This window comes from Dendronephthya gigantea, unplaced genomic scaffold (genome assembly GCF_004324835.1).
Source record: "Dendronephthya gigantea isolate DGI-Jeju-01 unplaced genomic scaffold, DenGig_1.0 000164F, whole genome shotgun sequence".
NCBI lineage: Eukaryota > Metazoa > Cnidaria > Anthozoa > Malacalcyonacea > Nephtheidae > Dendronephthya > Dendronephthya gigantea.
The window spans coordinates 171,265-189,473 of NW_021163174.1; the positions used below are offsets into that span (position 1 = coordinate 171,265).

General features: G+C 37.3%; 1 protein-coding gene across 1 annotated transcript; it reads left to right on the top strand.

Moving 5' to 3' along the window:
* Window positions 1-10,945: 10,945 nt before the first annotated feature.
* LOC114537753 (6-phosphofructo-2-kinase/fructose-2,6-bisphosphatase-like) lies at window positions 10,946-18,187 on the top strand. Its single transcript, XM_028558845.1, is given in 20 exon segments — window positions 10,946-11,267; window positions 11,945-12,069; window positions 12,071-12,089; window positions 12,405-12,501; window positions 12,894-12,960; window positions 13,213-13,287; window positions 13,554-13,613; window positions 13,959-14,077; window positions 14,406-14,467; window positions 14,747-14,820; window positions 15,010-15,081; window positions 15,280-15,333; window positions 15,509-15,601; window positions 15,748-15,852; window positions 16,259-16,300; window positions 16,395-16,436; window positions 16,667-16,712; window positions 17,178-17,240; window positions 17,658-17,725; window positions 17,924-18,187. Coding segments are annotated over 20 exon segments (1,467 nt in total). The 5' UTR covers window positions 10,946-11,131; the 3' UTR covers window positions 17,972-18,187.
* Window positions 18,188-18,209: the final 22 nt, after the last annotated feature.

Consider the following 18,209-nt stretch of genomic DNA (forward strand, 5'->3'; position numbering starts at 1 on the left):
AGGCGCGTCTCTTATAAACTAATTAATAATACCTGTTAGCGCGCAGAAAAGCCGGGCGACAGTAATTCCTAAAGAATCACAATTTTCTCAGCCGCTATTTTATAGAATCTCTTCAAATCTCCGTATTTAGTGTAAAATAATATGCTCTTTCAAATAGTGTGTAACATGAAAATGGATTACGTAAAAAAAAAGTGAAATTACCTTTCAAATCAAAAGTCTCGAATGCCGTGCGTACTTCACACTTTGGTGCGATTGAGTTTGAGAACGAATTTCATACATTTTGAAAGAAGAATCACTTGAACATTGCAAACTTTTTAAAAGAGTGTGTCATTCTGTACTATTTACGAAAGTATAGTGAAGTTCCACAGAATAGAGGATGAGAAAATTGCGATTGTTTAACGAGTAGTCTTTTCGCGTTTTTTAATTTATTAATAATGCACAGGCATGTCTTAATATCTCCCAATTTTCTCAGCCGCTATTTTATAGAATTTCTTCAAAACTCCGTGTTTAGTTGGAGTAATATGCTCTTTCAAACAATGTGTAACATGAAAGTAGGTTACGCCAAAAAACGATGAAATTTTTTACAATCATGTCATTGTTTTTATGACGATAAAAAATAATTTTTCTTCTTTTAGATATTCATGACGTAGTGTATATATTTATTCATATAATTTCTACAGCTAGAGGTATATATTGCATTCTCAAAATCTGCACCTTTTTTGCAAGTACATCATTATTGCTTGCATATTAAGATGCTGATGATAAATATGACAAATTAAGAAATAGAAAACATTTTCCGTGTTTCTATACAGTTATAGTATACACCCGACCATTGTCTATTACAAATCCTACATTCTGATTGGCTACTCAACCATTGTCTATTCGTGATGGTGCACGCTTGGGAAAATTTCGCTCGCGCGACCGTATATAAAATTGAATTATTTTTCGGTGTATCAATTATTTTCTCGAAATTAATATATCTAGGCAAAGGGTGTATACTAAAACAATTAGACAACTCGCCTTCGTTGTCTATGAGCGAATAGTCAACTCAGGCTTCGCCTTCGTTGACTATTCGCTCATAGACAACTCGGACTCGTTGTCTAATTGTTGAATAGAAACACGCGTGGGAGTTTGGGAGAACGAGAAATAATCAGTGGGAAAACGAGCCCGTAGGGCGAGTTTTTCCACGTTATTTCGAGTTCTCCCAAACTCCCACAAGTGTTTCTATAACTGTATAGAAACACAGGAAAAACGTTTTCTATTTCTTTTATAATATAACTCAATAAAAAGATTTTTTACAAATATTATAATTCGATTCAATTACAAATTCTTATTACATTACTTCGCTTGACAAGTTCGGCGGGAAAATTCCCGTGTTTCTATACAGTTATAGAAACACGCTTCTCGACCAATCAGCACGCGCGTACTATAAATGTTATATTATAATGTAAGTTGTATAATACACAAGAATATATAGCTTGATTCATATACCCGTATATTGTTAGACAGCTTTCATGTTGCCTGTAGCAGTTTATACCAATTGCTGCCATTGACGAGTCATTGTCATATGCATCTCATGCCAACTTGTCCCGGTCCCCTAAATATACAATTTTCTGGTATACTCGAGACAGGCGTTCTTCATTACTGTTTCGTATGTAAGTTGTGACCAATATGAATTTTTGTTTTCAATGATTGCTGCCACGCATTTTCCATGGAAGCCTTAAGGGTATTTTCGTTTCAATAAACTCCGCGAAGTTTTCATGATTTTCATCAACAATTACGCCGGTATTTTTTTTCTAAATCTGCCTATATAAAATACTTCTTCACAAGCTACGGTTTGCATTATTAGTGCATTTTTTCCTCCTACATGCATTAATCATAATCTATAAGTATTTTCCCGACTTCTGCAAGTGTACAATGCAATGCAATAAGTCGTTAAATAATAGTAAATATAAATAAAGATTTATTATGATACATGCATGTTTGAATTGTATTTAGGTCAGACCAATACAAAAGTGACGTTCATGCATCAGTGCAAAACTGGTATTTGATAATTATTTCGTAAACATTTCGCAAATCATGCTCTAAATTTTTGTACATTTTTATTTTCAATATTTGCTTGTCTTATGTTGCATATTATACATCACTTTTCTATGGTCGGTCCCATTTATTTAAGGGTAGAATTCTGATCGTTTATTTAGAAGCATTGTTGAACTGCAGGTCAAAGCACTCATGAATCCTCTACGCCATGCAGTGTTTACTACGGGGAGAAAGCTAACGCGTGGTAACGACTAACGAGTTTTTAAGAAGGTATGTATTTATTAAAACAGCGAGATTTTGATTATTGTTGATTAGATCTTAAAGATTAAACCGTTCAAATTTGTACGAGAATACGTGAACAGCGTAAGTCAGAATAAAGGCTAGGGAAAAGTCTATTTCTTAAGCAAGACGAAAGAAAAAATTCAGTTGCTTTTTTATATTCTTTAAACTAGATAGTTTACAAGTAGTTAATAACAAATATTCGCCTCAAGCTTTTTTAAAATTTGGCTTATTTGTTTATTTTTCTAACAACAATACAGTCAACTGCAGAGTGATGATTATTTGAAAATCTTGAGTCAAGAGGAACCGGAGTACCCGTTAAACCTCGCGCACAAAAACATTAAACACACGATTCCCGTAAACAATGACATAACATTCATATCATCTTCAGAATTAACTGGGCTGCTTGTCAGATTTCGTCCTGGAAGACTAGCACGGCAGCAACAGAGATCGTGAACATAAGGAAATAAGATGCCATATACCAGTACAAATATCATCGGTTTAAATAATCACAATTACCGTCCAGTTTTTCTGCAGTCATAGTTGACAACATAAATAAAGACAGAATTTGATGTGACAAAACGGACTAAAAAGAATATTTATCTAATAAAGTTAAAATCTAATCTCAGTGCATCATGCGCTGGTTCTAAAAGGAAGCACCTTCACAGTAAGTGCAGGAGGTAAGGTAAGGATTTAACAAGCTCGCATCATTTTGTCGCTAAGGAATCGTCAGCATCACTTTATAGCCATTGGGATTGTCTCTTCGTTCTCACTGATATTCAACGATCTCGTCTTAATCTTGAGAATTAGCCAAATGATACGGATGAGGTGGTGATTAACAGAAAATCTTGAAGTCTTGAAGAACACTTATTCCACGTTTAAAGTCATGTATCTAGAGAATGTGGTCGTTCTTTTATAAGCACCAGGATGAGGAAGTATTGCATTTCCATTTGGCTGTATCACGTCTTTCAAAATCAGTAAAGTGCTCATCAACAACTCGTGAAGTGAAATTATAGTCTAAAGACTAAGCTTTGCATGCTTTAATTGAAGAACACGAAGCTTATCGCAACAAAGAACAGTGTTCCGGGAATTGAACCCAGTAACCGTGTGTACAAGTCAGCTTCCATTAGACCATATGTTTTCTATTCTGAGGGCGCTTACCGTCAGAAATTTAAGTCTACTGCATGGGTTGCGAAAATATTCTAAACTTTTTATCGAGTATAACGAGACATACCAATTATGCGGATATAAATTGTCAACAGAAATGTTTAGCTTTCATGCAATTTTGCTCGTGAAAAGTTCAATTTTCGTATGGAAAACCAACCGTAAACACGGTTCCGAACACACGGACACTGTTTTTTTACGAGGGAAACCAGAGTGCCTGGAGAAAAACCCTCACCGAAAGCCGCGAAATCAAACACAAAGTACACAAGTTTGAGATTTTATTAAAACAAAGAAGTCATGTATTACAACAAAGTGTGTGTGTGTGTTAAGATATTGAAATCAAGAGAGAGGAGACGGACAATTTTGGTCCTATTTTTATTAATACTTCACTAAACATGTATTACAAAGCGTGTGTGTTTTCTTTACATATAGTACATCATTATTATACGAAGACATTAAACTATTATATCTAAAACCGGTTACAAAGTAGGTGCGTTCAAGATCATGTCATTTAAATTTATAGAACAGTGCAGGTTAAATGTTTGGCATATTTTAGTATAAAATTGTGCATGTCTTTTACAGTGTGCTATTGTGTTTCTTAATGCTCAAGTCTGATCATTAAAACATGCATTCATGTAAGTAAGTGTTTCTAAAGTTATCGTGTATTTTTTTTGTTCTATTAGACTTAACCCACTAACTCTGGTACAGAGCTGAATAAAGCTTATGAGATCGATGATCTAATATTGTAATACATAAAAATGCCTAAGTTTCAGAGCACTTAGATTCAAGTTACTTTCGTTCAAAAACTGAAATTATTCTGCTGACAAATCATAGGCAGTGTTCCTAATATTTTCGTTTTAAACTGTCAAACCATAGGCGGCCCAAAATTGGCGGCGAAAACTTTTTCGGCAATTTGTCAATGGTCAAACTGTGCATTTTCAAGGATCGAGTTAACTTGAAGATATTTCATGAGCCCTTATAGAAACAGCATGAAGGTATACACAATTGTCCTTGAAAACTTCATTGCACATTTTAGAGCTGAGGCATATAGCCAGAGTATGCTGCCCTTGTAGAAACAAGGTTTAGAAAAAATCCAAGAAATTGACTTTATATTTTTGAGGCTGAGGCATATAGCCAAAGCAACAAAGTGTCGAAACCAAGTGCAGCATCGAATGTAAATATTTTTTTCTCAAAAAATTCAGTCAACATTCTTTAAACCAAGGGATATTCCCAAAGCAAGCTGCCCTTATAGAAACAGCACCAACTCCAGAGTACAATTTTTTTCAGAGAAACTGGACTAATACTTTCAAAGCCAAGGCGTATAGCCAAAGCAAGCTGCTCTTATAGAAACAGCCCCAGGAGTACATTTTTTTCTTTGAAAAACTGGTTTAAAAACTTTTAGAGCTAAGGCATAAAGCCAAAGCAAGCTGCTCTTATAGAAACAGCAATGAAAATAACACTGCAACGTTATTAGATATCCCAAGATACCTGCTAACACTTCGAACCACATAGCAAAGTCAAACAGTACAGACAAAAAGTGGCGCCTTACTTTTCATAAGCACTGCTCGACGAAGCTAAAATGATTGGAAATCTCACAGAGACCTTGGAAAAATAATAAAGTTACAATGCCACTGCCAATGTTCGTCTCGTAATTGTTTCTAACTATAGTAGAAATAAAGCATATATATCGTTTCAAGATAACAGCATGCACCCCCCACCTTTCCTCCCCTTATTGTCTTCACGGTAAATTCAAATTCATTAATTGAGAGCATGTGTGTGTGTTAACTTTGATTGCATAAATTCATGTATTTCAGAATAGCAAGACAGTATGAGATATGCCGTATAAAATCAATGTTTCTGGCTTGAATATTAACTGCATGTAGCCTTAAGTGAATGCAAGAGATAAGAGAGATATAAACTAGAAGCCATTATATAGGCCATGGTTTGCATCAATGTGTTTCCTCGTGTGCGTGTCTACTTTATGTGCAGCTACAAGATCATAAGGTATAGTGCATGATGTTTTGTATCTGTTCATATTTTGATATAAATCATGTTTTTTCATAAATATACATACACAATATTACAGGTTCAATTACAAAATATAGTAAAATAAGGCAAGATATAATCGTATATTTACAATGTTTGCTGAGAAATCAAAAACGTATTTACATACAAATAATTTTACAACCAGACCGAATGGTGACCCTATAGTTATCATTTTACAATGTTAATTCCGAAAGCCGCAATTGACCGGATTTCAAGAGCCGAAGATGATTTCAGTCAGGACAAGATAGAAATAGAAGAAAGAACCTACGGGATTATGTCTGCCATTGGTGGCTGTGATTTGTGTTAGTGCATGTGTATGGCTTTTTAGCCATTTCTTATGTGAAATATGGGTATATATAACAGTTGTGATGTTTTAAGTTTTAACAAGCAAATTATCAACCTAAACCTTAGCGCAGCCCTAAGCACAAGCGAGCAGTCCTAAGCGCAAAACCGATTAGAATATTTAACCGAATTTAAGAAACGTTTGCTCACATGCATCATGCATTAGCTATGTTCCTGGTGGCCAGAACCTAGTTAACTGAACGTAAAACTTTATTTAACTTAAGTTCGTTAACTAAATTAGTTAACTTCGTTAAGTTAATCATGCACAGACTAACCCCTGCATGCACATTTTTTGACCACCAGGCTACTCTAACCTGTACGATGCTCGGGCATCGCTGATGCGTTGCTGTTTGGCGTCGATTTGGCGTAGTTATGGCGTAGAATTGGCCTACATTAGGCGTAGATTTGCCGTCGAGTTGCCCTACATTAGGCGTAGATTTGCCGTCGAGGTTGCCTACATTAGGCGTAGATTTGCCGTCGAGGTTGCCTACATTAGGCGTAGATTTGCCGTCGAGTTGCCTACATTAGGCGTAGATTTGCCGTCGAGTTGCCTACATTAGGCGTAGATTTGCCGTCGAGTTGCCTACATTAGGCGTAGATTTGCCGTCGAGGTTGCCTACATTAGGCGTAGATTTGCCGTCGAGGTTGCCTACATTAGGCGTAGATTTGCCGTCGAGTTGCCTACATTAGGCGTAGATTTGCCGTCGAGTTGCCTACATTAGGCGTAGATTTGCCGTCGAGTTGCCTACTTTGACGTAGATTTGCCGTCGATTGGTTGTCGGTAATAGCTCAACACAGCCCATCAACCTGAAATAAGATTAAAGAAATAAGCAAACTTTTTCTTATTGAGAAACACGCGTAAAATCGGGATTGTAAACAGACCCAAAACAAATCTATAAAACCCTCTGGGATTTCAAGTATTTCCTTGTCGTTATTCATATTAAATTATCATGCGGCCGTTGTCGTTCTTGACCTGAATCATGCATAAACTCCCATTGTTCGGTTTATCTAAAAATGTTAATTGCTTAATACTCACGTTTTATTATGAACAGGTTTTGTCGTCGTTTCAAATAGCTTGACCCGCTAAATCGCTACCTGCAATAAAACCAAAGAATGCTTGTTATAGACAGCGATTTCAAGGATTTACCTTCGATGAAGGGAGCTTAAATATCGGGAGAAAACTTGCGTGTGATTATTCAGTTGAGAGACGCATGATGCCTGATCAAGCGTTTCAAGTTTTCCCATCCTATTTTGAATAAAATAGACCCAAAATTACCTGTTCATTTCAGCAACAAGTGTTGAAGAGCAGCTTTGGACTTGCGTCTCTTTAAATGCGAGTCATCTCGGGGAATTTCAGCATGCATGGGTTTTCTTTCCCAGCTCATTTCTATATTCGGTTTGGTTTTGCTTTTAAACTCCACCTGAAGAACAAAAGGCAATGTAGTTTACTGGTTTGGTCTTTAGAACTAATTCAAAGGTAATTGCGTGCGATTAGAGCATATGATTGAGCAAAGGTTAGCGTCTCACATACGATTTAGCGTAATTACCTTTCTCATATCATCAACTTGTCCCCAGAGAAAGCTTAGACGTGCTTACTTTTCGAAGGCGAAGTTATCTTGAGCCATTTCAGCCACTATTCTTCGCGTCAAATGCAAGTCGTCTCGAGCAATTTCAGCGGCTACGGTAACGGACTTCTGGCTCACTTCACTTCATTCAGTTTGGTTTTAAGCTCTCAAACTCCACCTGGAAGAATAAAAGGCACCATTAGTTCACTGCTAGGTCTTTAGAACTCAATTCAAACGTAACTTGCGCGTGGTTAGAGGGAAAGTTAGCGGCTCAACGGTAAGATTTAGCGTATATTACCTTTCTCATATCATAAATAAATCCCCAGAAAAAGCCTAGACTTGCTTTCTCTTCAAAGGCGACTTATCTTGAGCAAGTTCAGCCACCATTCATCGGTCGCCAATCTCTTGTTCACAAATTTCATCGTTTAACTTTAATTTCGCTTTAATTCATCAAAATTCTGCATGAAAAGAATATAAAGCAACGTTAGTGTTATTTAAGTTTGTATTTGAAGCTGAACACAACAAAAACTCCACGAGAGAGGCATTACAAGACGTGAACTAAAGACACGTGGAACCACAGCCCAAAAGCTCACGATGAAACAAGCTGATAAAACACGCAAAGGGAAAGGCATATTACCTGGTATAACACCAACGACAGTCTGTCAGAGATAGTAAACTTCTATTAAACCTCTCTTCTGCTGAAGACGATAGCAATCTGATAGAAATTTCTGTTGAAATTTTCTTGGCATGATGAAGACTCATCTTTATTCTTCGAAGACCAGCGTTGAAATGATGTCTCAAACTGGAATCAAAAGCACATATTATTCATTTCACCCGCTCCTCGTGTCTGCAAAATAAAGTCATCCTATTGGATGAACACTCCCGGCCTGACAGCTCAACAACGCCTCTGATTGGATGTTCATAGTAATTTAAATAATATGATTAATTCTCTCCTCCTGAGCCTGGACATCAGAAATGAAAGGAAAGAATTAATCATATTATTCAAATTACTATGCTCGCCCAATCAAAAGCAATGTTGAGCTGTCAGGCCGGGAGTGTTCATCAAATAGGATGACTTTATTTTGCACGAGGAAGGGGTAGAATAAATATATAGCTTTGATTCTACGCAGCGTTTCCACAACTTATTTGCACAAGGCTGTCCTCATGGGGAGATGGTAATGAAAAAGAGAGAAACAAAAAACGTTTGAAAAGAATGCATAATATATCCTATTAAGACTAACCCTCCCTCCCTCATTGTTGACATTTTGAAGGAAATTTCCTTCAATTGTGGAAACGTAGAATTTCTACGTTGCCACATTGCTTGGGCGCTGATTTTCAGAAACAAAACCTTCTGAAATTACCGAATGCTTGGATATACGAAGCATAGTGATGGAGATTTTGGAATAAAATATCAACCTATAATGCAATATATTTAATAACCATTCGCCGACGATTAAAAATATGCTTGTAAATTTTAGTTTTAAATGTACTCAGCATAAAGGCATGGTTTTAAAGTCGAACAATATAAAAACGAAACCGGGACACAATTTACAGAAATATTATATTATATAAATTCCACACAAAATATCAGTCGCTAATAGTTAGGCAAAATATAGCGTCATATTTGACGACGTTATCTTTTGTCGTTTGGCTGAACGTTCTTCTCGTTCACGTGACTGTTAGCTGCGTCCCGAGGGGAGGGGGGAGGTGGGTTTATGTTCACAGACGCGGACGATAGTTGACGCAAACGGTGAGGTTTTGAAACGTGATGTGCTTCTTGCATCGCCGAAACTGTTCCCCTTTCGCTCGCCCTTTCCTCTGTATCTCCTGCTATTCCACCCTCAGCATCATCTCTTGGAGTCGCCCCTCTCTCCTCTGTTTGCTTGTCCCCCACACCTTTCGAGACGCTTCTCTGATGCTCCTGTAGAATGCGCTGAAGTTCCTTTGGCCTCGGGGCTTGAAGCTGAAATGTTTTTCCGTCACGATGTTGCTTGAGATTCTCTTCTGTCGTTCCCAATAATATTTCATCAATGTCGTCTATGGCTTCCTGAGGCATGAAGAAAGAATGGGCAAATCTGAGTAGGCCTGTGTGGGAACAAAAAGAACAGCCTAGACCAGATCCTCGTAAGAATTATAAGTTTCCTTGGCAGTAGGAACTAAATCGAGTGTTCTAGAGCTAGAGGCGCACCCAACGTAATTTTATATCAAATAATTGAGTCCACGAAAAACTTACTTGAAAGTTACTTCTTATTTAAATATTTGGAGCTGATATTTCTTGATGTATTACAGACAAATTGCGTGCAAAAGTCGATAACGAACCTTGAAGATCATCACTCATTACCCTGGCAAGTAAACGAAGCAACAATTTTACCGGTTCTCTAAACACGCTATCTATACAGCCCTTGCTATAGGTTTACTTAGACGCTTGGTGATTTTTTTGGTAGTGCTGATATTTGGAAGACATGAACTTATGAAAACTATACTAAACACTTACATCATCGTAAGGAATTCCTTTTTATAACTATCTACCAAACAAAACATTGTTCCCGCTTTCTCCTAAAGAAAAATATGAACAATTTTAGATATCTATTGTATTCTTAACTGACACAATAAAAGGGGCAACCTTGGTTGGATCCAGGCCCTACCTTCATGTCTAATCCGATACCATGTGCTCGACACATTTGAAAGAAGACGCTGTAATGAATCACACTCAAGTTGCTGTGTTGGAGCCGGGAACTGAATATCGCATAACGACATGGACTTGGTGAAGGCTGGAAAAAAATGTCGACAAAAGTCCGTCAAAAATTCAAAAAAGAAGCCAAACTTATTGAAAACTAAGTCAGAAAATACCGGAAAGTAAATGTGTTAAAATGCAACGCAAAACAAGAGATAGAAAAATGAAAAGTTGAAATGGAAACTCTTGGGTGGGGGTTAGATTTTTCTCACCGTCTCTGGGTCGATGAAAGTGACAAAATCTATGGAGATATATCCATAATGATGTCCCGTTGTCGACACGCACTGGCTAATTGGAATTAGTAATTACTTTTAAGAAACGCGCGAGCAAATATGTTTCATTTAAAGACGGAATTTCATCGTTTTTTGGCGTAACCCACTTTCATGTTACACATTGTTTGAAAGAGCATATTACTTCGAACTAAATACGGAGTTTTGAAGAAATTCTATAAAATAGCGGCTGAGAAAATTGGGAGATATTAAGACATGCCTGCGCATTATTAATAAATTTAAAAACGCGCCGGAAAAGACTACTCGTTAAACAATCGCAATTTTCTCAGCCTCTATTCTGTGGAACTTCACTATACTTTCGTAAATAGTACAGAATGACACAAGGTATAGAGTTTAAGCTCCATTTGATCGATTTAGTACATTATTCTTTTTAATAAATGTTTGGAAAGGGTTTTACACAATATTTGAATTTCGAACGTTTGAACGATGGAAATGAGTCATATGGTGTTTTTGAATGCGTGTTGATTATCATGTTGAATGTCGTGTTGAATGTGGTGCGTACCATAGGTGCGTACTTCACAGTGGTTCAGTGGTCGTAATAAATTGTTAATTGTCAACTGCACAATATTGATAAGTTCGTTGATCTGGTTTGCTGAGAATTGATAATTAAAGAGTGAGAAATATCTCTTTCATGTTGGTGTCTTCAGCGTTTCTTTGCGAAATCGTTTAGTATGTCGAATCAGCAAGCTCAGGCAGGAGAGAAAGAGCCGGGAACGAGTCAGCCAGATGCATATTTCGACGAAGTTAGCGGTCTAAGGGAGAAATACGACTCGCATATATTACCGGCTGACTATAAATATAAAGTTGGTATGTGGTCATTTTTGATGTTTATGTAGTATTGAAGTTATCTAATGCTTATTACGTAGCTATGCTGTGCTTATGCAATGCAGGAACTCGATTGTTCAAGTTGACCAAGTTGTTTCAGCACTGTCATGGCAGGTAGTCGCCGTATTAACATATATACAGGCATTTTTCACAGCGGGACATCACATGCCACTGTCTTCTACAAAAAGTGCTTCATCTGAATTATAGTAAAATAAAACTCTGATGAGAAATCATTTTGCCTAAACGGATGCAAGCCATGCAGTGTTCCAAGCCATGCACTGTTGCAGGCCAATTCTACTTAAGGTGTTTGGAAGCTAGCCCATGGCAATGTTATGGAAAAAATTTGAGTGAGCTCTTCTGTCAGAAATTGTTATTATGAGAGCTTTCAGCTGTGCAACCATGATGTGTATATCAAGGTACATTGAGACTTATACCCAGCCTCTATGTTCCTTATTGTTGTACCACAGGCTAAATTCAGCATAGTTAGATCTGGAGTAGCCTGCTTTGTGGACACTTCTATTTTTGAAATGAAGTAGGTTGTAGGTAAATAAAATCTTGCTATCATTGTTATATACAAACTTACCTACTTATAAAGTATTAGTATATATCCTTATTGGCACAGCCAATCATCATGCACTAAATCATTTCATCTTTTTCAGAACACCATTACCCAGACTATTACAATCCCAGATTTGTGAATATCCCGACTGTCATTGTTTTGGTTGGACTGCCTGCAAGAGGAAAGACATATGTTGCAAAAAAATTGGGACGATATCTAAACTGGGATTGGGATTAAAACAAAAGGTTTCTGCTTAGATATTGCATGTTGGAAATTATTTACTTACATGCAGTGCTGTAGAAGCTTTAGGGAGGGCGGGGGCAAATATTCATCCTATTCCTGATTGTGATATTGATTGCTTTTACCCTGAAAATGAATATATGAATATACCCCTTCCCCCAATTAAGCTTCTAGCTACGGCCCTGTTTGCTTTGAACCAGAAAAGGTGCTTCAAGTAAACAGAGATTGTGATTTCATCAGTTGACCTGAATGTACTCCAAAAGATTGATTTTGTTTGCAATATATTATGCGTTTGCATAAAGTGTATTTTTTTCCATAAGTCTTCAATGTCGGGGAATATCGAAGAAATGTTGTTGGAGCTGATAGAAAACATGACTTCTTTCGTGCAGATAACACTGAAGCTATAGAAATACGCAGGTATTAAAGATAAATCGTTAATGATAATATGAATTAAGTCCATGCAGTTTACACTGTTGTCTGTGTCACAGCTGGAATCCTTTAGGGGTTAAATACATTTATATTTAAAGTTTTTAAAGGGTCTTAATTTTGAGTGGAAGCATTACACAACTCAATTCAAGCCAGGAAAGTTATTAAGACCCTTTAAAAACCTTTAGAATTTACCTACTTCGAGTGAAGTGCCACAAAGTGTAACATTTATATTTAATTATATTCAATTTATAATTATATTTGGAATTGAGGTATGCAGAATAGTCTAGGAGGAGTACGGTATGCACCCCACTGAAAATCCGTCTATGCTACGGTAGTTTGAGGTTTTAATCTGAAAGTAATACACATGTTTCGCGTACTAGAGGATGTGCTATGGACGCGTTAAAGGATGTCGCTCGGTGGTTTTCAAATCGTGAAGGATTTGTTGCGGTGAGTTATTAAATGCATGCAAAGGTGCAGATTTTAAATTGGAGTTTGATTTCCACTGTATCATATGATTGCAACTGGCAAAAAACAAAATTTTGATTATAACCTGCGATAAAAACAAGTAAACAACAGCTTTCACTTTCTGTTTAAAAAATCTGCGTGAACAGCGGGTGTTCCACGGTGACATTGCCTATATTTAATAGCTATATACCACGACGGGTTTAATGATTGTTTTTAACAATTTATTTACGTAAGATATTCGATGCAACGAACACAACACGGGAAAGGCGTAAAATGGTTCTGGATTTCTGTGAAGAACGCGGTTATAAGGTAAGGAAGCGCGACAGAAAGACGCCAGGCGCGACCAAAAGGCGCCAGGCGCCACGAAAGAGGCCGAACTAGGCTTTTGGCGCCAAGCGCGAAAGAAGAGCTTGTTCTAATTACTACCGCCCTTTTGTTGTTCTAATACGCTCGTGATTGGTTATTCTGAAAGAGTTATCGCACTTGATTGGTTCATATTTTCTTGGAGGTGCGGTGGTGGAAGTAGCAAACTAGCAATCTCCAGCCAATACTATTTTGTTTATAAATTTTTTTAGGTTTTCTTTATCGAATCAGTTTGCGAGGACGCCGAGATTGTCTCCGAGAATATAGGGCAAGTTTTTGATGCCGACAGCCTACTGACGTTTTTCGCTAAATTATTCTCAGAATTAATCACAGAGATAAAAGCTTGCTTCGTATCCTCTGCAGTGTCGGATCATTTTTAACTTGGTTTACGATTTCGGGAAAAATTCCATGTGCAGTAAATCGTAAATACACAAATTTAATCCTGATTGATTGACTGATTTAGGTTAACCCTAATCCTAAATCTAACCCTAATGCTAACCTAATCTGAGAGATTAAATTCGTGTATTAAGGATTTACTGAACGTAGAATTATTACCAAGATATCTGTATCTTTAAGCATGAGGACGATTCTGAGGCAGAATAATTAATGTTTAGGAGGTGAAGGTTTTCAGTCCGGACTACAAGACAATGCAGAGTGACGAGGCGGTCGAAGATTTCAAAAAACGTATTGAACATTATAAAGCAACATACGAACCATTATCAGTGGAAGCAGACGAGTAAGGAATCTTTCACCGATTTTCACCGTTTGCTCTGTAAAAAGGTATATCCAACCCTACTATATACCCAATACCAACACCTTCAAACTGCCGTATCTTCATACGAGGACAACTTTATTGTACAAATATCTCGGAAATGTGGACATCTTTCTGAAAAAAACAACTTTTGACAACAAACATCACCTATGTATCGCACACATGCAGCACATCTCACGATCATGCACCCATTCTCAAAGTAGCATGCATGCTCTCTATTATGATATCCGCTATTATACACCACATTTGGCATTAACCACCTGCATTAACTACCCTGCTCTGTCTTATGTAGGCAGTTATCGTTTATAAAGAATATAAATTGTGGTCAACAGTTTGTCGTTAACAGGAGCCATGGTAAATGTATTCATGGTTTAATTAGAATATATACGCAGAATGTTGTTTTCAGATTTCCAAATACATACCATGCATAAAATCTTGCCTGCTTACCACTGCTTACCAATTTTGTCGGGTCTGTTTCGCATTGCAAGTGAGCAGACAATAAAGCATCCATCAAAAGTTAATAATTCTATCCGACAAAGTGGATAAAACACCTTTCTACGATAGAGTGGAAATCCGGCGAAAACTTTGTCTTGAGGATGCTTCCGATTTTCATCCCTTTGCATACTTTTCTAGGCTATGTCCAAAGTCGTGTCGTCTATTATCTCATGAACACTCACGTTCAACGAAGATCTATATATCTTACAAGGGTATGGTAGATTTTTTTGGTGTGCTGCTGGTTAGTGGCAACAGAGGTCTTTGGCGAGCAAAGCGCATTTACTCTGGCTAATTAGAATATGACCCTGTGAACCTCATATATAGTATATAAACCTGGGTAAGGTCTTTCGTAACCGTTCACAGTAAGGCTCTGTATATAATGATAAAACTTCTTTCTTAAGCACGGAGAAAGCTTGTATAATCTTGAACAACGAATTGGGGGCAATCCAGACCTAAGTCCAGGTGGTAAAGAGGTACAGTAAACTAGCTTTTTAATCATGGCAGCATTGAGCATTGTTAAAATCGTGAGTGCGGAAGTGGTTCAAATTTTGGTATCAATTCAAATTTGGGGAGATCATGCATGTGTATGAAAAATCAGTGCCCATTATGTGTGTGGGGGGGTGGTGCTCTGTATCTACCCGTGGTGCTAAATCCTTTTATATTGATTTCAGTTTGCGATGAGACTTGGTGAGTATATGAACAAGCAGAAGATTCCAAACCTTAAGGTATTGTAGATTGTGATAAGATTTGCCAATCAGAATGGTCTAAAGTACCCAAATTGTAATCCCCAATCCCCAAAATACCCAAATCCTTATTATTTTGTTTCTTACTTACGTGGTCGTTGTATAATTAATTGGGATTAGTCCAAGTTGTCACTCCTGGATTCCTTGATGTTTTCAGGTGTGGACAAGTCAACTGAAGAGAGCTTTTCATACGGCTGAAAGTATCGATGCCCCCATTGAACAGTGGAAAGCCTTGAATGAATTAGAAGCGGTACGTTTTATTTTCGTCAAACAAGAGTTTTGAAGAAGCGAAGGGCTATGAATTTTAAATACCCTATTGCTACCAGAAGACCCCCGAAAGAGATTTCCCCCCACCTCCGAAATTGGCTGGCTAAGTTTCAGATATTATTTTCCCAGGGCATATTTGACGGTATGACGTATGACGAAGTGCAGGAGAAATATCCCGAGGAACATGACCAACGGTATCAAGATAAGTTTAAATACAGATCACCGCGAGGAGAGGTTTGTATAACAACTTTTGAAGAATGAGGTCTATTATAGTTGAACCAAATGCTCCTTTTTCGCGGGCACTGCTGATTTTTGTTGTACTTGCTCTAAAGGCTGTTTTCACCAATCAAAACGCTTTCTCCAATGTTTTCATCCAATCAAAATGATTCATACATGTAGGCTCTTTTCAAACAACTTGTGTTGTTGCATGTCACTCGGTTTATTGTTCACGTCTTTGATTAAAACAGAGCCTTGATTGGCTCTTAGTAGAACCAATCCAATTGCTCAGAATATTTTAATAATTATTCTTTGCTACAATCAACGTGTCAGAGCCTTAGAAGAGCTAAACCCACTATATTTGAGAAAAAACATGTCTCAATTTGCAATTTCTTAACTTTGCAACGTTATTAATTGTATTTAGTCGTACAATGATCTGAAAGTGAGATTGGAGCCAGTTATTATGGTAAGTGCATCTGTGCATTTCCAGATTTTTGACCGGTTGGATAGCGTCAGAAAGGGCTGCTGTATGTAGCTATTTTGCTTTTATTGTTCTTTAGGAGCTTGAAAGACAGCAGAACATACTTGTTATTTGTCATCAGGTGCGTTGAATTTTTCAGATTTGTTTAGGGAGTCTTAGGGCCAAACGTAGATCTGACCCTCACCTCAACCCTCCATATATTATGTCGGTGTCCAAATTAAGAACCCCGCACCCCACCCATGCAAGAATAAATATGTCTAATCACGTACCACACATTAAATACCATTGTAAACAAGAAATCTCTTTGGGTATGAATGAGGAGACGATTAAAACTTTTTTTCCTTTTACCAGGCAGTTCTTCGAGTTTTACTTGCATATTTTTTGGATCATCCCTCAGGTTAGCCCCCGTACCTCCGCTGTCACGATCGTGGCGGCGTGTGTTTTGCAGTCAACCATCCAAGTATACCATATAAAATTCCAAAATTCAGTCAAAAGCTCATGCAGTTTAGACTATCTTCGATTTTTTACTACGGCTGTCCTAGGTTGCATATGTTGTCATAATAATTTCGCTCAGTGTTCTTTTAGGACCGGTTTTGTAAGCCTTCTTCTAGGACAAAACCGGTCCTAGAAGAACAAAATCGAAAGATTGCCATAACTTGAATTGCATTCGACGCGGCCAAAATTCGACGTATAAACTAGGCATGAGGTTAATTCATATTATACATTCATATTCATTCTTTCGTTGTTTGTTCAAGAAATAACCTAACCTCACAGTACTTTTGATTTGATCGTGTTTATCCTGATAAGTTTAATCCTTGTTTTGCATACAATTCATTCCTTATTTCAAATTATTTGTATATAGATCAGTTGCCTTACATGAGAGTCCCTCTTCACACTGTATATAAACTTACACCCATAGCCTTCGGTAAGTTTTGGATATTAGAATTAGTATATGGTAACCCCCCTTGCCTTATACCAGCAGGGGTAACCCCCCTTGCCTTATACCAGCAGGGGCAAGGGGGGCAAAGATGCCCTTTCATTTTAAAGGTTATATTCTATATCCGAAGTAGAAGCACAGAAACAGAAATGCGAAGTTCAAGAGACGGTGTTTTTCAAATATTCTTCACCGTTTATCTAACCATAAACGAGGTTTAATATAAACTTTTCTGGCCCCCATATTACCAGCTCTCTACTGGGAGTACTGCAACTTATATATTACGTTTTAAAAAATATTTCAAAATGGTGCATAACTTCCTCTCACTTTTTTACGCGGTTTCGGGGTGATTTACGTGAATGTTGTGATGTTTATAATGTGAAATCACTGAAATGGTTGTCATTTCAGGATGTCGTGTTGAAAAAATTGCTATTGACGTTGATGCTGTGGACACACACGTTCCTCATCCCAGCAGGGTAAACACATTTTGTTACTTATGCATTGTGAAGCGTTAATATAGGTATATGCACAGGGTTTCTCATCAGTCATACCTTAGGATGTGTTGAACATCGCCGGGTTTACTGCATTAATGCATGCACAAACATCTCCTCTAAAAGATCGACCACTAGCTAAAAAACACAGACAACCATTTCTACATTTCTTCCTTTTTCAAGGCAAGCAAGGGAGAAGAGTCGCCTCTTAGCCAGAGCCTATCGACATAGACTGAAGTTAGCTATCCACCGTGCAGTTATACGGATCATGTGAACTAAACGTATTTAACCAATCTGTGCTTGTGTAAAATTAATGCTATTTTATAAAATATAATCCGATGTCTCTAAAAATACACAGCAAGACAACTATATAAAACATTTAGCCCTATTTATCAGAAATATATATGAACTGCCTGATTCATCGCGTGTAAAAATTACATTTTAAAATAAAATTATTTTTAAGCACTAA